This window comes from Hylobates moloch, unplaced genomic scaffold (assembly GCF_009828535.3).
Source record: "Hylobates moloch isolate HMO894 unplaced genomic scaffold, HMol_V3 SCAFFOLD_10, whole genome shotgun sequence".
In the NCBI taxonomy this organism is placed as follows: Eukaryota; Metazoa; Chordata; class Mammalia; order Primates; family Hylobatidae; genus Hylobates; species Hylobates moloch.
The window spans coordinates 21,062,063-21,088,628 of NW_026652285.1; the positions used below are offsets into that span (position 1 = coordinate 21,062,063).

General features: G+C 35.8%; 1 protein-coding gene across 6 annotated transcripts in view; it reads left to right on the forward strand.

The window, feature by feature from the left end:
- The window catches only part of SKAP1 (src kinase associated phosphoprotein 1), a 311,067-nt gene that overhangs the window by 73,987 nt on the left and 210,514 nt on the right, over window positions 1–26,566 (forward strand). For 5 of the 6 annotated variants that reach the window (XM_058446039.1, XM_058446040.1, XM_032163348.2 and 2 more), the window contains one exon: window positions 17,493–17,594. In XM_058446039.1, the coding sequence (XP_058302022.1) occupies window positions 17,493–17,594 (102 nt within the window). Of the gene's footprint in view, window positions 1–2,367; window positions 2,456–17,492; window positions 17,595–26,566 lie in introns of those variants that run through there. The other variant, XM_058446043.1, reaches the window with a different exon arrangement.

Below are 26,566 nucleotides of genomic sequence, written 5' to 3' on the forward strand. Positions count from 1 at the left end.
AGAAATGTCAGAAATGGAGCAGTGTTGAAATTCCCACTAGAACAGTGTTATCACATTTTAATATGAGCCTCACTGCAGCCTCAGTGCTTCTAATTGCTTTCGAACCATTGTTTTCCTGCTTTTGCTTGATGAACCCAGCATCTGGCATGATTCTAAAAAGTACTACAGACAGCTGTGTGCAAAATTAAAAAAAGAAAAAGGCCAAGATTAAAACACATTTTTAAAAGGTTCAGAATTGAAATATTTTTTTCTGAATTCAAACAGTTTGAGGGGATATCTTTTAAAGTATTTGCCTTCCTTCTTTTTAGTACTCTGGTTGAGAATGTCAGAAACATCAACCTGAATATTATCTTAATTTATTATAAATGGAGGGGCTTTATTTTCTCAGATAATCACAGAGTTTTAGATCAAACTTACAAATAGCTTTATAAACTAGTTTGCTCTGTAACTTTCTTAACTAATTGTAAACTTTTAAAGTAATTTTTATTCTCTTAATGTTTTCACTGTATCCAACCTCAGTGAATAGTAATACCTTAAATAAATTAAAATTGTGAGTGATTATAATAGTTTTATTAAAATTATTATTTTTCTGGCTCATACTTTTAGTGTTTTTATAAACACTAAACATTTCAAGTTTTTATAAAGCTTTATTTTAAAGCCGTCTTTAAGAAATAAAAATCATATATTTTCAAAGCTTCTTGACTCTTGTAAGTTAAAGTCGGAGCACTTACACTATTTTACATAATGCGATGTGCTGTTACTATATATCTCACTGTCCTAAAGCATTTACAGCTGAAAACATAGATTGAGCAGTGGATAATTTTATGTAATAATGTAGCAGTTTGCTTTGCAAAATGTGAATTGCACTATTCAGGGGATGGCCCTATAGTTCAGGGTTTAACAGATGTTAACCAAAATCCACAGGGGGAAGAACGTGATTGTGAACTGGCAGAAATGAATGGAACTGTGAGGGTAGAATTAATTATCTAAAGGAGAAATAAGGAGTTAGTGTCAGAGATGTGGTATAGGAATAGGTTGAGAAGAGAAAATAATTTTGGAGCTTAACATAAGAGACTATATGGGACTAAAAAAGACAAAGGGCACATCTTACCAGATTCTTGAAATAGTGGCATTCCACTCATCTTTCAACATAAAGCAGCTGCTACCCATCCTTTCTCTCTTGCAGAGAGGACAGAGGTAGAGCAGCCAAGGAGACAAGTGAAAATAGTTTATTTAGAACAGAAAACTGCATTTGCTTCTTGACAACGATTAAATATATGTGGCAAAATCTTAGTGCATTTGGAAGTAAATGTAAGGAAAGATGACACAGAAAAACTCATGCCCTAGCCCCCAGTCTCATGCCTTCTCACAGATATTTTCAGGGGTGGGGGAGTTAGTGAGAGGGTATCTTTTACCTTGCCCTTTTGATCAGACCTTAGCTGATTATATGCTTCAGAAGCTGGTGGGATGGGTAGGAGCAGTAACTGGTTTAGATAAGGTACAACAGGACAATTTAAGATTATGAAAAGATTAGAAATATGTAAGAAAGAGAACAACTAGCAGAAGAATCTTAAAAGCCCTGGAAAACTGGGTGGTGTTGGGATGGGAGTGAGAAAGAAGAGAAATTCTGGCCCCAAACTTTCTGAGCATTTTTATCTGTGACAGGACCCTCTGTACAAGAAGAAGATGGGATGGATTTTATTAATTCTGCATCTGCCTAAATACACACTTGAGTTCTTCAAGATATTTGAACTAAACCAGGTCTGGTGCCTGGAAGGAAAATAGTCTTTAATTATAAAAGATCCATTAATTGTATATCCTTTTAGTAGCACACATTTTTAAAATAGCAGCCTTGGCTGGGTGCGGTGGCTCATGCCTGTAATCCCAGTACTTTGGGAGGCTGAGGCAGGCAGGTGGATCACCTGAGGTCAGGAGTTTGAGACCAGCCTGACCAATATGGTGAAACCCCGTCTCTACTAAATACAAAAAATTAGCTGGGAGTGGTGGTGCATGCCTGTAGTCCCAGCCACTTGGGAGACTGAGGCAGGAGAATCGCTTGAACCTGGGAGGTGGAGGTTGCAGTGAGCCGAGATCGTGTCATTGCACTCAAGCCTGGGCAACACAAGCGAAACTCTGTCTCAAAAAAAAAAAAAAAACAAGGCAGCCTTATCAATATATAATTCACATACCATAAAATTTACCCATTTAAAAGGTACAAGTTAGTGGTGTATAGTATAGTATACTATAGTACAGTATAGTATAAGTATAGTATAGTATAGTATAGTATAGTATAGTATAGTATAGTACAGTACAAGTTGTGCAACCATCACCACTATCTAATTTCAGAACATTTCATCACCCCAATAAGAAACCCTGTATGGATTCTAGAGCCCATTATCTCCAGAGGTCGAGAGCCCGTACTCTTCGTGACTGTTTTTCACCGTCTCATTGCAAGGTTGTTGAAGACTAGTAGTAATGTGTGTAAGCATCTAGCTTAGTACCTGGACATAGTGGGAAAAAAAAAGCCAGTAGTTTCTATTTATCGTAATGGTACATTAATGGTAATTCTTTCTCTCACATTTCCACCTAGGTTTTTTTATTGGTCCACCATCAACTTCCTGAATGATATTTATTTTAAAAAGGAAACAGGGAAAATAAAACATGATCCAAAGAATATATTACTTTAATGTAGAGGGGATATAAATGGAAGGGCACTTTTAATTAGCTTAAACATAATTGGAGAACATGAAAGAGGCTTTTTATTTTTACTTGACAATAAGACATAATATTGCTTTAATAATTCATGTCCTGCTTACTCAAAAAAATTTTCTACTTAATTTTTTACTTAAAGTTGCAAAGAAAAGCCAGTGGAGTTTTTGCCATGGAATTTTTATAATTTCAGTAATCAATATCTAAAAGGTGATATCGATAAGGCAATATTAATTTTGCCCTTAGATTTGATGGCAATATCACTTAAAGTTATTGAGCAAACTGATTTCCTTCATTTTACTTCAGTTTCCCCTTTTATAAAATGAGTTAGTGACAGTTTTAATCAAAAATTTGATTATAAGGTATAACGTTTATAATTCAAAATTTATTTGCTATAAAAAACTTCATTAATATTAGATTGAATTTCCTACCATAGGCCCAGAATCTAAAACAAAGGACATAACATTTAAATAAAAATCTAGGGAAGACCATGGGAATATTATATAGAATAATATCTTTTTTTTTTATCCTGTGGTCACTCACATTACATTTGTGGTAGTGGTAAACATGGGCCAGTGGAATCTCTTGCCAACTTAAAGATTCTTTGAGTATCTCTATGAGTGGTGTAAAAGGTTTCTGAGAAAATTATTCAGTATATTTCATTATGAAAAAATTCTACTTTGTGAAGCTTAAAAATCTCATTTTGAATTGGCAAGCCTATATTCATGTCAAAGTAAATCGATGCCTAATAATATAGCCTGGCAGGCCAGGCACAGTGGCTCATGCCTGTAGACCCAGCACTTTGGGAGGCTGAGGGCAGGTAGATTGCTTGAGCCCAGGAGTTTGAGATCAATCTGGGCAACATGGTGAGACCCTGTGTCTACAAAAAAACAAAATTAGCTGGGCATGGTGGCACAGGCCTGTGGTCCTAGCTGCTTGGGAGGCTGAGGTGGGAGGATCACTCAAGCCTGGCAGGTTGAGACTGCAGTGAGCCGAGATCGTGCCACTGCACTTCAGCCTAGGAGACTGAGCGAGACCTTGTCCCAAAACACACAAAGAAATAAACAAATAAAAATATAGCCTGGCAAAAACAAATAGTGCTAAGTGAATAAGGAAATTATAAAGCCATGTTAACTGTAAATTAAGAGATTTAAGAGATTTACCAACGAATGCATAAACTTTGTGCATTTTGAGTCAAGCAAACTATTAAAAAATGACATCTATGAGAGAATTAGAAATTTGAACACTGACTGCTTATTTGATGTTATTAGGAAACTACTGGATTTTTTAGGTGTGGCAGTGGTATTATGGTTAATTTTTTAAAAAAGAGTTCATTATTTTAGAGAGAGGTGTGCTATGATATTTAAATATATAATGTCTGACTAATAATATGGGAGAGGAGAAAGAGACAGTGTAAGTATAGATGAGATGAGATCGACCATAAATTGACACTTGTTGAAGCTGGATGATGTATATATGGGAGTTTATTACACTGTTTTGTCTACTTTTATACATGTTTAAACTTCTCCATAATGCAAAGGTAAAAGAAAAAGGTTGAGATGGATTAAAAATGTAACATTATTCTTTTATCTCTGTCATGAGACCTAGTATATTAATGCATACGCTGCTTTATGCATCTGGATATAAAGTACATAGAATACTGAACTGATTTTTTAAATTGTTGTTCAAGTTAATGTTTTATGATAGAAAGAGCCTAAGCTTTGAAATCAGACCTGAATTAGAATCCCAGCTCCTCTACTTAGAAACTTTGTTAGCTACAGCAAATTACATCACTTCTCGAAGCTTCAGTTTCCTCATGTATAAAATCTCACTAATAATATCTACTTCACAGTTATTATGAGTTGTAATGAGTTTTAATGAGATTATAACTCATGAGGAGTGCTTGCCACATGGTAGGCACTTACTAAAGTGGTAACAAGTATTATTATGTCTCAAAGTAGGGCAAGGCAAGTACGTAAATGTATAAAACTTTGATAATAAAATTTTCACGTTATCTTTTCATAAAATTCGTTCATTCATTATAGCGGAACTCTGGTGTAGGGCCGTGAAACTCACCATGTATATATTTGTAAGGTTTGTATTTATAGAGAGCATTTTTATTGGTGGTAGCCACTTCAGAGGCTAGATTTACAAGCTTTTTGCTATATAGTGTCTGAGACATGTTGAATGGAAGCACAAATGTTGCTTAACTTCTTGTCCCTTATGGTCACATACTTGGAGCATGTAGTTATGACAACTACAAGAAGCAAAACATTAAAGCAGCAAAGAAACACCATCTTTACACTTTAAAAAAAAGACGAAGGAAATTTCCTTTGAAGTTGAAGAGAAGTGTTTTTGAATTAATGGAGTGTACAGTGATTTTACTAAATTTTATTTATGAAAATACTCTTTGCATTCATGCCAAAAGGTTTTAGCACAGTCATAAGTAGGATTTATACAAAGAAACACAGCCCAAATTTATGACGTGTTTGCAAATGTAAGAAAAAGTCTAAATTTACAATATTTATAATTTATTGTTAAGTATCTTTCCACCACTATTCCTGGAATGCTGATATTTTATAAACACAAGCATTGGTTTTGAACCTAGACTATCTCAACCTATACTACTTTTTAAAAAAAGAAATATTCCAGCATGTTTTTCATGTCTTTTGGGGATTTAATAGGGGGGAAATGAACCCAGGCTGAATACTCCTGCCTTTGGCTTTGACTCAACCTTTTAACATCCACAGTCTTGACAGCTGCTTTTGTGGCTTGACTTCCTTCAGGCATTTTCCCCCTTTTTCTTATTTGCTACATTTTATACAAATTAATCTGTAGCAAGTGGACACACACACAAACTGTTTTTGAAGTTAATTACTAATTTTGATACCTTTTCAAATATTTTACTTCCTATACATCTTCTGGTAGGGTGTTTTTTTTAGTGGAATAATGCATTTTTTAAAAGGGCAGAATAATGCATTTTAAAATTAATGCAGCAGTTGTTTTGCAATGACTATCAAATTTTATTTATTTATCTATTTATTTATTTATTTAGTTTTTTGAGACGGAGTCTCACTCTGTCACCCAGGCTGGAGTGCAGTGGCGCGACCTTGGCTCACTGCAAACTCTGCCTCCTGGGTTCAAGCAATTCTCCCGCCTCAGCCTCCCAAGCAGCTGGGACTACAGGCGCCGGCCACCACGCCCGGCTAATTTTTTGTATTTTTAGTAGAGACAGGGTTTCACCATGTTAGCCAGGATGGTCTCGATCTCCTGATCTCATGATCCGCCTGCCTGGGCCTCCCAGAGTGCTGGGATTATAGGCATGAGCCACCACGCCAAGCCAAAAGATTTTTTTTTTTTAACAAAAAGACTCAATTTTTTCCTTTCTAAAGTTAACATTTTCCAAGATTTTCATGTCCTTTGTAAAAGTCCTTACTATTCTTTAGTAGATGATACTAAGATGTAAAAAAAGAACTAAATTTTATGCAGGTGAAAGAAATCACTGGAATCAGGTAATGCTGCCTTCTGTATTCCCTACACAATGTATTATGTACAAGGATGTTCATGATAGCATTGTTTGGAATAGCAAACAGACAGCCTAAATGCCCAGCAATCGGGGACTAGTTAAATAAATATACATCCATTTAATGGAATGCTATATAGAGTTAAAAGAAAACGATACATATATATGTAATATGTAATATGGAAGGTTCTCCAAGGAGTATTGTTAGATGAAAAGGGTAATTTGAGCAAACTAGTGTGTATAGTTTGTTTCTGTGTGTGTGTGTGGCACAAGCACACGTGTTTTTATTTGTATATAGAATATTTTTGGAAGGATACATATGTATCTATTAACAGTGGTAATCACTGTTGAGGGGGATATTGATATGAATGAAAGAGAGAATATTCTTTGATACTATTTGAATTTTCACCATGTGCATGTATTATTTTTTAATGTTAAAAATTGGTTAAAATAAAAAATGATATAAATTTATATTGCTGATACGGAGTAGTTGCCAAGATAAATGGTTAGGAAGAAAAGCTGGATACAGAACAGAACAAATGTTACCATTTGTTTGAAAAGAGAGAAAAAAATACATATGCCACACACACAGAGACCCTTGTTATATTAGATACAAAAATCCGTAGAACACCCAAGAAATCTCACAATGGTTGTCTCTGGAGAGAAGGATCAAGAGAAGAGAGGATAGATGAACTTTCATTATATGCCTTCTTGTAACATTTGAAGGTTTTGCTCTGGGCATACTTAACTTTTTTTATATAATAAAGAAGCTTTCCAAAACAAACAAAAAAACAGCATGGTAGTAATCTATTTTTCAGTAGAATCATGATTAGCAGTTTCTTATCCATTCAAGTTTTCATCTATCTGTTTGTTTATTTATTTATTTACTTATTTATTTTAGTTTTTGAGACAGAATCTCACTCTGTCACCTAGGCTGGAGTGCAGTGGCTTGATCTCAACTCACTCACTGCAGCTTCCATCTCCCGAGATCAAGTGATCCTCTCACTTTGGCCTCCCCAGTAGCTGGGACTACAGGCATGAGCCACCATGCGCAGCTAATTTTTGTATTTTTTTGTAGAGACACGGTCTCACCATGTTACCAGGCTGGTATCGAAATTTTGGGCTCAAGAGATTTGCCCGCCTCAGTCTCCCAAAGTGCTGGGATTACAGGCATGAGCCACTGCTCCTGGCTTATTTATTTTGAAATGTTAGTTAATGGGCAAGGCCCTGATGATGGTATAAAATAGCAGCATTCTCTGTTGTTTAATGTTTGAGAACACTGGTATATATAGGTGTGTTGAGTTTACTTATCACTTAAAAGTGAATTTTTTTTTTTTTTTAGACAGAGTCTCACTCTGTCACCCAGGCTGGAGTGCAGTGGCACGATCTCGGTTCACTGCAACCCCCACCAACGGGTTCAACCAATTCTTGTGCCTCAGCCACCCAAGTAGTTGAGATTACAGGCACGTGCCACCATGCCTGGCTAATTTTTGTATTTTTAGTAGAGATGGGGTTTTGCCATGTTAGCCAGGCTGGTCTCGTACTCCTGGCCTCAAGTGAAAAAGTGAATTTAAAAATAAATTATATGGCTGGGCATGGTGGGTCACATCTGTAATCTCAGCACTTTGGGAAGCCGAGGGAGGCTGATTGCTTGAGCCCGGGAGTTCCAGACCAGCCTGGGCAATATAGAGAGACCCCATCTTTATAGAAGATACAAAAATTAGCCAAGCATGGCAGTGTGCACCTGTGGTCCCAGCTACTTTGGAGGTTAGGGTGGGAGGATCACTTGAGCCTGAGAGGTCAAGGCTGCAGGGAGCTGCAATTGCACCACTGCACTCTGGCCTGGGTGACGGAGTGAGACCCTGTCTCAAAACAAAAACAAAACAAAAATAATAATAATTTTTAATTAGTATTGTATAATACTCATAGTGACTGATAATGATACCTTTTCTTACCCCATCTTAGTCTTTTTAGAAGTTCACAGAACTTCAGATTTTCGTCTTCACATAGATGTCAAGGAAAATCAAGTCACTGAAAATTAATGAGTGCTTTAAATTTATTTGATTAGCCCAGGGGACTTTGGTTGAGGAAAAAAACAACTTATAAATGATTTCTCTTAGAAGGTATTATTCCTGGACCAACACAGAAAATCAGGTGAGGAGTACAGTTTCTGAGCATAGAATTTTTACATAAGAATTAGTGTTCATCAAGACTTGTGCCTGTAACAAATTTTCATGTTTTAAACACAAAATATTGAGAGAAAAGTGTAGTTCATTTGAATACAAGCTTTTTTGGTTTTTCTGCTTAAAACTTTTTTGTAAGTAGGTTAAGCCTTCAGACCTGAAACCCAATGAATTTGCTTGATATTTTGAGGCTAAATAATGTAATAGGTGGACCCAATTCTATTAGAAAGCATTTATTTTTCATTTGGCTTCTCATCAACACATGCTTCTCTCAGAAACTTGTTTATGAAGATGGCTAAGTATCACTAGCACAGGAAAGGGACTGCTAAGTTATAGGCAAGGGGATTTATATGACATGTAAAATAAAGATTCCAGTTTCTACTGACTCTTGTGAGGCGAATAGTGGAAGAACCAATCTTGTGAACCTTATCGGTCTTTGTCAGCTGATGTGAATTTAACACACATTTGCCATCCTGGAAAAGTTCTTGATCATGATTAATCTCTAAAAGGTATTTTCCTAAACTTAAAAAGTGATACCACTTACCCTTAAGATTTATGCACTTTACTTGTGTTAGTGATACCTCAATTAAAAAGTAAATTTTTTAAATAAAGAGACACTTTTTCATGTGAAACTTTTTTTCCAAGGAACCAAATATTGAACGGAATTATTGACAGTGAGAGGTTTTGGCTGTTGATAATGATGTTACATACATGTTGTCAAATACGTGAATGAGAATCCCTGTTTGGAGTGGGATGTGGCATGGGGAGGTTGAATCTTGTCACCATTTGCCATTACAGCTTTAGTGGTATTGGAGGTTTCTGTTATCACAAAGAAAACTTACCCCTTCTTCAGTATGTTAAAAGCTGGCTCACATGTTTAGGCCTGCTAACCCTAGCCATAATCCATTCTTTACTATGTATTATTTTATTTTTACTCCTTGGACTTTTGAAAACCATTTCTTATATCTACCTGTAGCCTGTAGAACATCTAGTCTCCGTCTTCTTCTTCTTCTTCTTCTTCTTCTTCTTCTTCTTCTTCTTCTTCTTCTTCTTCTTCTTCTTCTTCTTCTTCTTCTTCTTCTTCTTCTTCCTCTTCCTCTTCTTCCTCTTCCTCTTCCTCTTCTTCTTCTTCTTTCTTCTTTCTTCTTCCTCTTTTCTCTTTTTTTTTTGAGACAGAGTCTTGCTCTATCAGCGAGGCACGATCTCGGCTCACTGCAACCTCTGCCTCCTGAGTTTTAAGCAATTCTCTCTGCCTCAGCCTCCCAAGTAGCTGGGATTACAGGCACCTGCCACCACGCCCAGCTAATTTTTGTATTTTTAGTAGAAATGGGGTTTTGCCATGTTGGCCAGGCTGATCTCGAACTCCTGACCTCAGGTGATCCACCTGCCTCGGCCTCCCAAAATACTGCAATTATAGGCATGAGCCACTGCACCCGGCCATCTCATTCTTCTTTAATGGAAGACATTAGAATCCAACTAGCTTTGTAGTTTCTCTCAAGAAGTTTCTTAAGTAATGTCGGCTTACCAGTTGGGGCATAATAGACCCTAAAATGCATCAGGATTGCAAACGAGTGCTAAGGCCTACTACAACTTGTTTGGGAGAAAGGAAAGGTAGGACAAGAGAGCAAGATGAACCAATAATAATAAAATTGCTACATTTATGTGGCATTATATATTTTTCAAAGGATTTTCCTGCTCTGAGACTTAAAGCATGATAGTGCCAGAAAGGAAACACATACTTTAACCCAGCCAGGTCAATGCTATATTTAAGTATCTAACAGAATCAAACAGAAGATGCTGGAAAAAATCAGTATATTAATTTCACTAAGACTGAGGTGGCTGTTCTAAATTTTGCAAGCATGAAATTCATACCAAAAAGTGATATTTTGAAAAAATTACTACATTACTCGATAATAAATTTCAACTATGAATTGGACCACTTCTTTCTTGACCAAATCATTGACCACATTTTGTTTTGTCTGTCAGTTCTACTCTCCATACCTGATGTGACTACTGCAATTATCACTAATAATCATAATTTATAGATTTACTTTACTAAAGTTAAAATACTAATTAATAGCATATACCATAAAGTCAACTCACTGGCTGTCATTCAATATGCTTTGTCTTTGAGTAATGATCATGATTTATTAAACATGCAGATTTTCAGGCTATATAGTTCAGTGGATTAGAACAAGAGCTTAGTAATCAGACAAGTTGGGGTGAAAGTCTGGCCCTGCCACTTATGAGTCACCTATATAACTTTGGGTAAGTTATTTCATCTTTGTGTCTCAATTTCTTTATCTTCATCTTTGGGATAATAATAAGTCTCAGGATTGTTTTGAGGATTAAATGAGATAGTCCACAAAAAGCCTTGACCCAGAGCTTGTACCCAGTTAGAGTTTAGCTAGCTATTATATAATTATTATTATTATAGCTAACTTTCTCCTATATGTCAAAAGATACTGAAAATTCAGTTGGATAGTTTTGTAATAAGAATTAAGGACTGAGAATACAGTGGCCCAAAGAAAACAGAACTATAAGCCAATAATTCCAGATTATGATTGCCTTATGATAAATGCATTCATTTTACAATATATTTATCCACATACTACCAAATACCTAGGTTTATATATTTTGAATTATGTCAAAATCTCATTACTGTTGAAAATATTCCCACTTAGCAGGTTCCATTTTAGTACCAGTTGAACAATACCAGTGGTAGATGGAATGTGTTAGTGTGAAGCTGGAATGACTGCTGACAGGCTGTAATTTGCTTTATGAAGTGTGGGTTGTCACATATACAATTATCTGGTTTTTATTTGTTGCTGCCAGCCCTCCAGTTTGTTAACATCCAGGAATTATAGGTGAAACCTAAGAAGGGTTAAAAATCCCAGCATTTTCTTAGAGGATGGGAGAGGAGAACACAGCGGCTGCTTTTTTTTTTCTCTTTTCTTGTTTTTCTTTTTCTTTTCTTTTCTTTTTTTTTTTTTTTAAGAACAAGGATGATGCTACACACTACAGCTCACCCTACTGGTCAAAATTTAAAACTGCATTACAAAAGACCATTTTCTTGAGGGAAAAAAAGAAAAAAAGAACTTTTCAATTAGCTCCCACAGACATTTTCCTGTCCAATCCACCACTGACAGATGTAGTTCATTCTGAGAATATCATTAAGCTATGCTGCCCTTTCGGTTGTTGGATTCACAGGTGTTGTTATAGTGATTATACTAAGAGTGTCTAATCAATTTGGCTCCATTTGTGATTATTTAGACTGTGCCACTCTCCTCAAATGTTATCTGTAAAGGTTCTTAAGAAGGCTGTTATTCTTAGCATGATTACATAATTAGCAAACAGTAAAAAACTGTAGGTTTTTACTAAGCTAAGCTAAAAACTGTAGTCTTAGGTTCAATTTACTTCTTGTACATTTGAGATCCAGTTGGACCAACTTTTTAAAAGAATGATAAATGGAAACTTTCTTTACCTGACTTATCATTTATTCTGTAGACTTAATGACATTCAGTACCATTACACTCACTGCCAGGGCCTTGGGGGGAAAAAAGGAATATTTATACATTGAATTATAGATAGGTGTAGTAAAGGAAAAAAAAAAAAAAGAGACAGGCAGGAAGTCTGACTGTATAGAACAGAGAAGAATTTGAGACCCTCACTATACATGGATTAATCACAAGAACTAACCACGCAGATCCAAATGGATATTTAGAAATTGGTGAAGCCTCTAGGATGTTCTCTGGAAAACATAGTACATTTTCTAATGCATGAATATGTGCAAAATTGTATGTAATTTAAAATGGAAGTGTTGACAGAATTTTAGTTTTGGTGCAGCAAATTTGCTCTATAATATATTTACATGTGAGTAACATTTCATATATGGTCACATCTGTACCCAACATATATCTTTAGTTGGTATTAGATTCAATAACTTAGTTGAACGGTTATAATAAGGAACAATAAGCTGCAGTTTTGCTAATCTTACTATAGTTCAGCTTTGAGAGCTGTATTACTGTTAAATTGGCCCATGAAAATCTGGCAATATTAATGCCATCAAGCATGAAAACTAACTGGGCTTGGATCAGGGAGCTTTATTTATAGCATTTTAGTGAGAATTTATTAGTTTAAAGAGGGAGCTGTATTTCTTATGGGATCCTAAATATTAAACAGAATAGGAAGTCGTGTGTTTCCTTCCAACAACAATAATTTAAAATTTTTCAATTTTAAATTAATCTAAATTTCCTTATATAATCCAGAGATACTTGGTGAAGTAATAGCAAACCCTAGTGTTTTTTGTTGTTGTTGTTCCTTTTTTTTGTTTGTTTTTGAGACGGAGTTTCGCTCTTGTTGCCCAGGCTGGAGTGCAATGGCACAATGTCAGCTCACCACAACCTCTGCCTCCCGGGTTCAAGCGATGCTCCTGCCTCAGCCTCCCAAGTAGCTGGGATTACAGGCATGTGCCACCAGTCCCGGCTAATTTTTTTGTATTTTTAGTAGAGACAGGGTTTTCCATGTTGGTCAGGCTGGTCTCGAACCCCAAACTCAGGTGATCTGCCTGCCTCGGCCTCACAAAGTGCTGGGATTACAGGCATGAGCCACCATGCCTGGCTGCAAACCCTAGTTTTTAACCACACCATAAAAACAGTTGGTTGCAAACATGAATAGAGTCTTTATAATATAGCTCACAATTAATTTGAAGATAAATAAAAGATGATGTAGACTAACATGAAAAAATCGAGATTTTGCATATTGAATAAGCAAACATATATGTTTTCCCTGTTATTTCTTATTTTCTCACTTTTTTAATGCTTAAACCATTTTCTGTCTTTTAAAATTTCTTCTCATTTCTCTGGTAAGATTGTCATTATGGCCTGTTTCTGTCTCAAAATAGTACCTGCAAATTCAGGATTAAACGGATTTGCTGTGAACTAAAATAGTTACAAGGGGAACATCATCATGGTTCATTTTTCTCCCTGCTTTATTTGGAATTGAATTAGTAAATGAAAGTTTTAGCAGTTTAATTCACTTCTCCATAAAGTTTATGGAGCAGCAACAGCTGGTTGAATCTGTGGCAGAAAAAGCCAACTTCTAGTGACCAAGACTATTGTTTCAGAATTAAGGGGGAAAACTCATTAACTGTTAATGAAAACACAGGGAATAAAAACAAATAGCACAGAAACCCTAGGAAATAATTACCTTACACCTGACACAAAGCTGCTTTATCTTTCTGCTCCAACCCTCAGAAATTCACAACTTATCACCCTGTGGAGCATGAATGAAATTGAGTTTGACTCTCAGAAAAGAATAGAGAAATCATCCCGCTTATGGGCCCCTCAGCACGTACTTGGTGGAGAACCTGCCATTGAATATACCAAGGAGTGTATCTAACGCCCAATTCTTATGACACTTAGGCTACAGGAGCAAATTACCTGCTAATAGCAGGTGACCCCTTGATATAGTTCCACTAGATCTTGTTTAGAAATACAAAGAGAAAGGACTGAAGGTAGTGGATGTGATTAATGGAGATATGGTGTGTTAGAATATATATCTGTATAGAAATATATTGATTCTGAGGGAGTTGCAGTGGGAAAGTGTGTCTCCAGTGGCAAGGGGTCTTGCTTGTGAGAAAGCCACTCTAAGCAGATGGAGTTCTAAGCCCTAATTGTAGAGCTGCTGAGTGGAAATATCTGTCACTATAGTTTGTGATCATTTATGTCTGATCCCACTGGACTACAGTTGTGGCCATTTGGAACTGCGATTGTCAGAGCTATAGACAAATCCAGAGAACACGTGTTTATTTTATATGTTTTATGGTTATGTTTTAAAGAAAAATGATGTTCTTAAACTTAAACAAATCCAAAATGACCACAATAATTGCTGTTCTTCTATAAAACTTTTCACTCATGCATCCTCAGTAGTTGTAATCATTTCAATTACACGGGAGTGTCTATTTATATGGTATTATAGCCTTGTTTCTGTGTGTGCCCAAGGGAACTGGGTCACTTGATATGACACTAAAAACACTTATAACAATATCTCCATCATCAGGAACTAATTGCACTTGCGTGTAAAGCTTATTTCTAAATGTTCCCACACCACAACCATTTGTACTACTGACCTAGGCTCTGTTTTGCTTCACTGAGTTGTATATCTATGTCGTTGTGTACTTTACAGAGGAACTGTCTCATGTTTGACACCAGGGGTGGCTGTTGAAAGCACACCTTGGGTGACTATACTCAGAAACCATAGGAATCATGTGGAAGTGACTTTTCCATCTGAAGTTAGGCAAGCAAGTGCCAAATCCAGGCAGGTGTTTTGGGTAAGACTTTAAAAACTGAGACTGTGAAGGCAATGTGATACCCTGGATTGGATCCCAAAACAGAAAACGCACATTAATGGAAAACCTGTGAAATCCAAATAGAGTCTGTAGTTTAGTTAATAGCAATATACCAATGTTAATTTATTGGTTTTGGCAGATAGACCTCAATTATGTAAGAAGTTGACATTGGGGAAAACTGGGTGAAGGGTATGTAGGAACTCTGTACTATCTTTGCAACACTTACATACATCTAAAATTATTCCAAACTAAAAAGTTCACTAAAAAAAAAAGCCCTTCCTGATCTGCATGTTTTTAAAACGCTTAGAATGCGAGCATGTGCTTTTTTCTTTTTTCTTTTCTTTCTTTTCTCTTCTTTTTTTTTTTTTTTTTTTTTGAGACAGGGCTCACTCTGTTATCTAGGTTGGAGTGCAGTGGCACAGTCATAGCTCACTGCAGCTTTTACCTCCTTGGCTCCTTGGCTCAAATGATCCCCCCCATCTCAGCCTCTCAAGTAGCTGGGACCACAGGCACAAGCCACCATGCCTGGCTAATTTTTCTACTTTTTGTAGAGATGGGGTATCGTCATGTTGCCCAGGCTGGTCTTGAACTCCTAGGCTCAAGCCATTCACCTGCCTTGGCCTCCCAAAGTGCTGGCATTATAGGTGTGAACCACTGCGCCTGGCTAGGTTCTTTTTCTTTAATGGTGGATTTGCCACATTTTTGAAGCAAGCAGAAAACTTTGAGTCCAGAATAATAGTTTATACATAATGTTCAGTATATCCTACAAAAGTTAAATTTTGCTTGGCAATTCCAGTACTTTTTTTACTTTTAAAGATTTTTATTCGGCTTAAAATAAAAATTCCATTTAACCTTGCAGCTCACTTTCAGGTTACTAGCCAGGCAGTCCATTTAGACTGTGTTGATAATATAATTTTAGTGGACTTCCAGTGATGTAAAATTTGAGCATTTTAATCCTCAGTCCAGTATTTGAGAATTTTTCTAGTTATTATGGAAATTACACAGTGATGCTTTAAGCATAGCTATAAACTTTGTGTACTGATAAGTAAACTAATAAAGGAGAGTATTTCTTCCGGCTTTGGCCAATGACTATTGTGTGAGTTTTCTACAATTTTTATTTCTCTTTTCCATAATAAACTTTATAGTTTATTTCTAAAGTCCTATATTTGTAGGTGTTCAACTCAGTTATGGACATCTACCTACCATACAGCATTTGAAGAAGAGTCTAGATATGATCATCTAATTTATGGAAAGAGAAGGCTACAGCCATTCTCTTTTTATCATTTTATAACCTCCCTAGCTTTCTAGTTTAATTGTAGGAAATAAACCTTTAAAGTGAGGCAATACAGATTCTATGTAGGTTGTTTGGTTTCACAGCTCCCTAGTTGAAATCCAAGGCCAAAACTCTACAGTATTTACTGAGATTAGCATTGGTGATTTCCTTTGGAAATTAGTATTTGAGATAATATTAAATTCAGTTGAAAATCCTATTTTCATGTTTGTGAAATGAAATAAACAACTGTCAGTGTCCTTTTATTAGCAGACTGTACCTCTATTTGGGGGATTTTAAGGAAAGCCATTTGCAATACTTAGAGCCTTGTCTTCCGGTTTCTGAATGAGCTAACATCTTCTGTCTGAACCTTTTAAAGTATCATAATAACATCGGTCACTTCTACAGAATACAATCCAATGTATATTGAAAAAACACAAAAGAGATTAGCATTAATTGCATAATTCAGTATTGTATTTACATTACCTTTTATCAAAGCCATTTTACAGAACAAATATTATCTTCGTAGGGCTTTTAGAATTCCTAAGAGGTCAGTTGCCTAGGCTGTAAACTAGAATTACAAAGAAAGAACTTTGTTAACGTTGCAGAACAAATAGGAATACCATCCAGCAAAGTCTAGGTGTTCTCTATTTTTATAATACTTCTCTTACTTTTCAGAGAAAGACTATTGACCTTGCTATATTATATTATGTATAGAAGGTTAAACCTTTGGGTCAGTCCTATTTCATTTGAAATAGAGGCATGCAGGGTAAAGGTTGTAATTATTGGAGACATAGTATATAGGAATATAAATTTAATTCTTTTTTTTTTTTTTAGATGGAGTCTCGCTCTTGTCACCCAGGCTGGAGTGCAATGGTGCAATCTTGGCTCACTGCAACTTCCACCTCCCGGGTTCAAGCGATTCTCCTGCCCTAGCCTCCCGAGTAGCTGGGATTACAGGCGCCCACCACCACGCCCCGCTAATTTTTGTATTTTTAGTGGAGACAGGGTTTCACCATATTGGCCAGGCTGATCTTGAACTCCTGCCCTCAGGTGATCCGCCTGCCTGGGCCTCCCAAAGTGCTAGGATTACAGGCGTGACCCACCGTGCCTGGCCGAATATAAATTTATATAGCTATGTTTTTATTTTAAGTATGATAGAGAAATTTCTTTCTGGTGGCAAGAGGTATTCCCACTATAAGCTAACAGTTCCTAAGTTTTAGTGAGAGAGTTACTTCAGTGGAAAATTTTTCATCCAGGTAAGTCAGTTCTTGAAACTATTTAACTGTTTCCTATATGTTAATGGATAGTGGCCATGTTCATCATCCAGTAAAAGATACATTTTTTTTTCAAATGCTGGAAGAGATCACACATAGATCCTTTTATAAGGTTATATCCTTTTATAAGGATGCCCAAAGGTTGACCTTATTTTCTTTTTTTTTTTTTTTTGTCCCTCAGGGGGAGACATTGGACAGGACAGCTCTGATGATAATCACAGTGGGACTCTTGGCCTGTCCCTCACATCCGATGCACCCCTTTTACCAGATTATCAGGATGAGGGTGAGTGTTATCCTTCTGGATTTTGGGTGACCACCATACTTCATTATCTTTTGTCCTGACATCTTTGCCTTTTGTCGTTTTTGTATCCAGCAGCCTTTGGTGGGTTTTCTGTACTGGTAATCACTAGTTTGCAAAGAAAAACTATTTGTTTCATTGTGGTGCTGATCCTCCTTGGTAATTCAATACTTCTGAAGTTAATGTACTTAGGGAGACACTAATTCCATATTGGAACAGGAAGACATCATTATTGATCTTTTTATAAAAACTGTAGCTCAATAGCTAAGAGGGCATTTTAAGATTTCAGGGCCTAGTTTATACCATTCTTTTGGATTTTTTAGCTTCACTGATTTACATGAGAATTGAAGCTTTTATTTAATGATTGTTGGATTATTAATTTTCTGTGGATCATTTGAGACCCTTGAGCTCATCATAGTATATAATAAGATACCATTTCTCCTGTACTTCTCACATACCCCTGACCATATTGGTATTGCTCAAGGGGAAGGGAAAGCCACAAGAACCACAGTGTAAATCTTCCTAGAGCATCAATTTTGCTTGAATATTTTGGGAATGAGAGGAGTTAAATAATTCAATTCTTAGAAACATTATTTTTATATTCAAAATTCCATAGTATATAACATAGTGAAATGCAAAATATACATGACTTTTTAAGATAACATAAAATATAAATATTTTGGCCTGATGGCTGCCAGTTTCTGGCTCAGGGCCTATATTTCCCAAGTGTGGGGATCCACTGTGCCTCTTCTGGCATGTGGCCACCTGAGCATAAGGTTTCATCATCACGGATGCGCATGGTTTTCTTATCAGAGTCTCATGCCTTCCCAGTAGGGTTAAAAAGGTAGAGGTGCTACTAAATTGAACATTAAATTGGAAACACATTATTCACTTAGGGATTGGGAATAAAGTTGGTAAATTATTCCTTTCATTTCTTTGTTAGTCTGCAATCTTTCCATTTCTTTTTATTTAGATTTCAAGAGCTTATAATTTCTATTTTACTCTCTCTTTTTACTTTATCCATTGATTGTTATTTCATTTAGCCTTTTTGACGATTCATGTTTTTTTCCCTTTCACTGACTTGATAACCTCCACATAAGAACTGGGGGTTGAATCACACAGAAACATTTTATTTTGCTTGGGCTTTGTATAATAGCACAATTAGTAATACCCAAGTTTTAAAATGGGGTTTGTAATATAGGATCTGTGTATTGATTCAGGTATTACACTAAAAACATTGTTTGGATTGAAAGTTTAATAATTACATTGGTAGCTGATTAATACTTGTAGAAAATTAACAGTGCAAAACAGGAAGAAATCAACTTTTCATTTGTTTTTGATTAATCTAATGCTTGACAGAATTAGAACAATAGTGCCTCATTAATCTTTAGGTCACTTATTTGGTATTTCCAACTTTCCCAAACACAACTGAAAACACAATAAGTAATCCAGAAAGGCCTCTAAGTGGAAATAGATGTGACTTATGTACCTTGCTCTTGGAAGAACCCCTGAGGCCCTTTGCTGAGGAATCTTCTTACAAGTCTCTAACCAATACAGTGTTTTGGTTTCTCAGCCCACAGTAGAGCTTCAAATTAGAAGAAGGGGTACTATAAAGGCATCAATTAACAAATAAGATTAAGGTAAGAAACAAGAACAAAACTTTATATAGAAAACAAAATCTATAAATAAAATTTATCTAAGAATAATTTTTTTAAAATAGCAGTTTGGGGTCATTTTCTATGATAGAGAAAAAGAGTGCATGCTCACCTAAGTGCTCAGTACCTTAATAAATTAAAACTTTTTTAGCTAGCATTTATTGAGCACTTACTATTTGCCTTGCATCATCTGTATGGTAAGCACTCTACGTATGTCATCATTTGATCCTCAAGACTGCCCTAAAATGTGGGTATTAGGATTATCCTTATTTTACAGACAAGGAAACAGACTCGGGGAAGTTAACTTATCTAAAATCACACAGCTAATAAGTAGTAGTGCCAGGATTTATGCCTACATAGTCTGGTTCTAAAACCTCTGCTCTTAACCACTCTACTATCCTTACCACTATCCTTATCTGAGATATCCAAAAAAATAGATTCATACTCCAAACATTTTGGCTAAGACCATACAGATAAAAATACTATGCTTAAAAATATTTTCATTAAAATAGTTGAAATTTAGGAAAAACATTTGTGTTGAAAGAGGTAAATCTGGAAAACTCCAAAGTGCAAAACTTTGTTCCGTAACAGTTCCTCATAAGAGAGGAGTTCATTATATTAGTAATATTAAATTCTTACTTAATAAATTTTTATTTTTAGTTCTATGCATGAAATTAAAAGAATTCCCAAAGTGACATAGTCAATGGTAGAGGTAGGAATAGACCTATTTCTGTGTTAAAAACTTGATTGTAAGATGATGTGATACTGTTTAAATGTGAGTTTCTGCAAAGCATTGAATCTAGCACAGTGCTTGAGTGCCTAATGCATAACAGGCACAATAAATGTTCATTTTCATCCCCTGAAAATTAAAGATACATACATTTCCTGTGAAATTAAAGAGAAAGTTATAAAGATGTCAAAATTTTGAGCAATCTCTATATCCTATTTAATTAGATTTTACCATTATAGAGAATGATAACACTTGATATGCTACTTATTCATTTTTTTAAACAAATATTTATTTAAAGATTCCTAGGTAACACCAAGACACTGTGTTAAGCTGCAGGTGAAAAATGCAGTGAGAAAGCAGATACAGTCCCTGCCCTCATGGAGCTTACCATCTCATTGGGAGAACTATTAATAAGTAGACAAATAAAAAATATAAAGTTAGTGTCTTTATAGATAGCTAAGTCAATTATTTATAAAGAAAAAATATTCCTCTTTATTTTTTATTATTTTTTTTTGAGACAGAGTTTCGCTCTGTCACCCAAGCTAGAGTGCAGTGGTGGGATCTCGGCTCACTGTAAGCTCTGCCTCCTGGGTTCACACCATTCTCCTGCCTCAGCCTCCCAAGTAGCTGGGACTATAGGCACCGGCCACCGCGCCCGGCTAATTTTTTGTATTTTTAGTAGAGACGGGGTTTCACCGTGTTAGCCAGGATGGTCTCGATCTCCTGACCTCGTGATCCCCCCCTCCTCGGCCTCCCAGATATTCCTCTTTAACATTCTTTGTAATGACAGTTATTTTAGGCTTTTCGAATTTTGTCTTCATTAGAAAATGTGAAAATATTTCAGATACTTTGTCTTCCACTGTCAGCTAGAGTAGTATCCTAGACTTGCCATTATAAAAGGATACACAGTTGGGCCCATCCACCCATAACTTTAGTGATGAGGGGCAGTAACCATGCTGCATATCGTGTTTAGGTCATGACTTTGTGAAAACTACAAAGAGTTCTAGAAGAATATAGAAACCTGGCCAGGTACACGCAAAAAATGAAAACCAAGGTTACAGGCTAACCCATGCATAAAAATGAGAGCCTGTTGCCACCTAATTACAATTCCTTCTCCTTTTCCTTTGTAAATGCCCACAATCTGAAGGCAGAGAGAGACGCCCACAATTTGAAGGCAGAGAGAGACACTCACAAGAGCACAGCCCCACCATTGGGAATGAAAACTTGCTACCAAGTAATAACATTTAGATTTCTAAGCTAAAAGCATAGTTTTTACCATATGGAAGGAAAAAAATGTAGTAGGAAACACTGACCACAATACTTAGTACAAGAGCCAAGCAACTACAAAGCTCAAGATCTGATTGTTTCCGGTGTCCAAAATATACAGTGGATTTTAATGTATTTATAAACTTACTTTGTTAGTATAATGAAGAATCCCTGCATACCTACATTATTTTTTAAAGTGGATTGGGGAAAGTGATCATTCTATAAGCAGGGTATAGTGACTCCTTCTGGAAGAAAAAGAAAAAATAAAATTATTTTAGAAGAAACCTAAAATCTATGATAATGTATTATTTGTTATATATTTTTATATTCTAATTAAAGAATGGGTGAATGGATATTTAACAATTAAATCTGGATAGAAGTGAGAATATTTTAGAGCTTCTTTGTCCATCAGGATGTTGAGGGTTAGAGAAGATTCTTATTCTTCAGCAAAATGAGAAACAACTGGAAAAGGAAAGACCTGTAACTATCATTGGAAAAGAGTAGTAATGAATAACTGAAGAGACTGTTGTTGATTGATTTTATTACATACTTGTTGATTTAAAAGGAACTGCAAACATGTTAAAGTACCAATAGTAGCTATTTTGAACTCCATGCCATTTCTGAAAAGTACATTTAAAAATATAGAGAATATTCTGGAAATAAAAAGAACCCATTTTTACAGTGCTATTTTTAGCACTTTTAAGACATTTCTCTGTTTTCATTTTAGTTCTGAAATACAAGTCAATTTTGGATTTAAGATTATGAATAATAATAGACTAGCTTTTGTTGATCATTGTGGGTTTTATTTTTATAATAGTGGGGAGAAAGCATTAGATATGAATCTATTTTAAACAAAACTGTTTTAGTATTCTGAAATTAAAATGGTTTAATTTATTGATTAAATTATTGTAGCCGGAGTTCAAGTTTGTCTTAAATTTCATGGTGCCAAAGTTAGTATCATGGAATCTGGGAGTTGGAAGGGATGATAAAGTCATCTAGTAATAGGAACCATTTATCGAGTGTTTACGATGCTTTACTAAGTGCTTTCCATGGCTTATCTCATTTAATTCTCAAACCAGCTCAGAGAGGAAGACACTGTTACCTATTTTACAGGTAAAGTATTCAGGCTTTAATTCAGGTTAATTGACTTGACCAAGGATGACACATCTAATCCACCTGAGGGACTAGAGTTCCAATAGATTTCAAAGCCATTGCTTTTTGAAGAGTTCTGCTGAGGTGGATGTTTGTTCCTCTGTAGACATCTACTCTTATGGGCTTTCCAACTCATTTTCCTTATTGCTTTTTTCACTGGATATAATGTTGATTTTTAAAATAAGTGTATTCACAGCTAAAAATTATCCTCTAAATGCTTTTACTGCATCCCACAAAATTTCATTCATAATCTCTAAGTGTTTTATCATTTCCTTTATGATATCCTTTTAAACTTACGTGTTATTTAGAAGCATTTTTTGTGTTTTTGTTCTAGTTTTTATTTTAGTTTGTTTTGTTGTAGTTTCAAGAATTTTAAAACCTACTCTTTTATTATTGACTTCTGATTTTATTACATTATAATCTAAGAGCACAGTGTATATTATTTTGATTCTTTGGACTTTGTTGAGACTTCCTTTTAGCTGTAATGATCAGGTTTTGCTTATGTGCTATGTGTGCTCCGGAAACATTTATTGATTACACTCTTACTCTTTTTATTTTTATAAATAATACTCTTTAAATCTTTTATATTCCTAGATTTTCTTTTCTCTCCTGAGAGGACTGTGTAAAATCTCCAATTACAATTGTAGATATATTCATTTTTTTCCATGTTTTGTCTTGTTTTCAGGGTCATATTAGGTACTTATAAAGAGCTCTAATTGATTAAAAAGACCCCCTCTTAATGAACTGAAATCCTATTCCTAGAACTTCCACTTATTTAGTTTCACCTCTAAATCTATGAGAGCACCCTCGATAGACTTTATTGTATTTATTTATTTATTTATTTATTTATTTATTTATTTATTTGAGACGGAATCTAGCTCTGTTACCCAGGCTGGAGTGCAGTGGCATGACCTCGGCCCACTGCAACCTCCACCTCCCAGGTTCAAGCGATTCTCTTGCCTCAGCCGCCTGAGTAGCTGGGATTATAGGCGCCCGCCGCACGCCCGGCTAATTTTTGTATTTTTAGTAAAGACAGGGTTTCATCATGTTGGTCAGGCTGGTCTCGAACTCCCGACCTCATGATCCACCTGCCTCGGCCTCCCAAAGTGCAAGGATTACAGGCGTGAGCCACTGCGCCCGGCCACTGATAGACTTTATACTCAGTGAGTATAAAAAATGTTCGTAAGCCAGTTTGAGATCCCCATTGTTGTGAGTCAGGGGTAAGGCCTGATTTTAGTGTATAAATTATATTGTTTCACAGAGTAAATAATCTGAGCTTCTTACAGTGTTTACTGAGGTATGTGAATTAATGATGCAGGGATTAGAGGTAAATGACCTCATTGATCAGGGTAAATCTTAGATGGAATCTTGCTGACAACTTCGGACTAAAATGTGCGTAATTTAGGGCTGCTTTACTTGGAGTGTTAGAAACCTATGTAGGTTCAGTCAATGGTACACTAGCACCGATAATACATAGTATTCTAGCACCAATAGGACCCTAGTAGATTGAAAAAATTAATGGCTTAAAAACAGCAAGCCATTTACTTCCGTCTCACTGATGGGGTTAGGCTTGTTAACTTTCTTCGTGTGTATTTTTTTAAAACTATGTAAGCTATGTGAACATATTTGGAGTTTTTAGTTCCTTTTTATTCTATGATATGAAGATAATGAAAATGACTCAATATAGTCTCTTTCCATAAATAAGTCTGTAAATAAACATATATGCATACATACATATATTCAAGCAAGCATTTTTCTCATTTTCTTTTTATTCTTCAGACAACTGCTTTGATCTTTGTTATTAGCTAGAAGGTATATTTTTCTTTAATAAAGGCACATGACTCCTGTCAAAGCTAATGGAAGTTATGTATGTGTGTTTAGAGGCACATACTGTGGAAGAACATAAAAACTTATATCCATGTCTGTGTTTTTGGAGCCAAAGAATGAATTCCACAGTAGAACACACACTTTCATGAACCTGGTGGATTTCTGAACAAGTTTGTGTTGGCTTTAGGTGAGTCCATCAGATTTCAGATCATTGGGAGAAATAAGGACTTGGTGTTGAGTTTACTGTGATAAGGGTAAGTAAACTGTCACTCAGGATCACAGTGGCTTCCTTCATGAAGATAAATGTCTTATTAGATCTAAGACATCATGTCGTTTATATAGTCTGGTATAAATCACAGATGAAGATGACAAACTGGGCTTCCAAGTTGACAGTAATTTATATTACTTAAACAAATGGTTACCAAGGATTATACATGTTTTTGTGAAGAATTAAAAACCAATAACAATTATCTGTCTATGAATGACCCGTTTTTCATTTTCAGCCCAGCATTTTGGGCTGTTGGTGTGTGTTTAAACTCTAACTTTTCATCCAGTACCCAGTAAAGTGCTCTCACATGTGTTGCTAGCTGGACATCTTCCATAATGCTTCTTTCACTAAAACAAACTCCTTGCAAATTTAACCCATACATTTAGGTTAAATTCTACATAAAATCATGGAATTTAAGAGCTGCAAGAGAGTTGGCAATCACCTAATCTAGTCTCTGTTTTAACAAAGAGAAAACTAAATTTTAAAGATGCTAAGTGGTCAGGCGCGGTGACTCAAGCCTGTAATCCCAGAACTTTGAAAGGCCAAGGTGAGTGGATCACTTGAGGTCAGGAGTTCGAGACCAGCTTGGCCAACATGATGAAACCCCCTCTCTACTAAAAATACAAAAAAAGTAGCTTGGCGTGGTGGTGGGTGCCTGTAATCCCAGCTACTCAGGAGGCTGAGGCAGGAAAATCGCTTGAACCTGGGAGGCAGAGGTTGCAGTGAGGCAAGATTGCGCCACTGCACTCCAGCCTGGGCAACAAGAGTGAAACACCATCTGAAAAGAAAAGAAAAGAAAAGAAAAGAAAGAAAGAAAGAAAGAAAGAAAGAAAGAAAGAAAGAAAGAAAGAAAGAAAGAAAGAAAGAAAGAGGGAGAGAAGAAAGAAAGAAAGAAAGAAAGAAAGAAGAAGGAAGGAAGGAAGGAAGGAAAAAGAGAGAAAGAAAGAAAGAAAGGGAAAGAAAGAACTAAGTGAAGAAGGAAGGAAGGAAGGAAGGAAGGAAGGAAGGAGGGAAGGAAGGAAGATACTAAGTGTCTCCATCCTACAACTAGCAAGTGATAGAGCCAGTATCATACCCAAGACCACCACTCTGAGAGTGACCTCTCCTGGCTTACACTGCATGCATTCCCTCACCTGCATGATCTCAGCATGCTTTTCAATGCAGCCTCCAAACAGCTTTGTAGAAGACCTCATCTTGGCTCCTAGATGATTTCTTGCAAGTTTCAGTCAAGTTCTTCAGACACATGTGTCTCTCTTGCCTATATATGTTCTTACTATTTTCCTAGGATGATTTGGAAGTGGTATAGTTTATAAAGAATTTCAAAAAAGCTCCATAAATGCCAACAATTATAGTTATGAATAACATTCATTAAGCCCCTGATTGATTTGACATAGAACTAATTAATTATCTTTTTTGGCCTTTTTGTCCATGTTATAGATTTTAATATACTACTAATGAAGAGTTAGTTATTGAATACCAATATTGAATGTCCTTATTTCATCACGAGTTTGGATGCTATGTAGAGGATACAAAAAGGGAATAAGATATGATTCCTTAGTGAGCAAATAATCTAGTCGAAGAAAGACAATTCAGGCACTTTCACAACTAAGCATATGGTACATAATCCAGTGTTGGTGATTGGGGACAGAGTTTGCAGAAAAGACTAATTGGTTGGACTTGCAGTAGTTCGGAAGAAAGTTAAAATAATATTTGACCTAGGTTCTTGCCAAAGTGTTTTTAGAAATCTTTTCCAGAGCAGAATATGAGCAAAAGTTCATTCTTTGAAAGGTCAAACATTTATTGAGTTTCTATTCAGTAAATGGCAAAATAACAGTGACCATTTTTAAGTGCAAATAGTTGATTTTTAAATGAGTGACTTGACAGATGAGAGTAAGCTTTTTCATCATGCCTTGAGTATTCTTTTTTTCTCTCTAAATTCTAAACTAGTCAACAAATTTAATGGTAATGTGAAAGTTCTAGTATATGATTATCAAAGATGTTATATATATATATGATTGATATATAAATCAATCAGAGGTGGGGAGGGGTTATATATCTT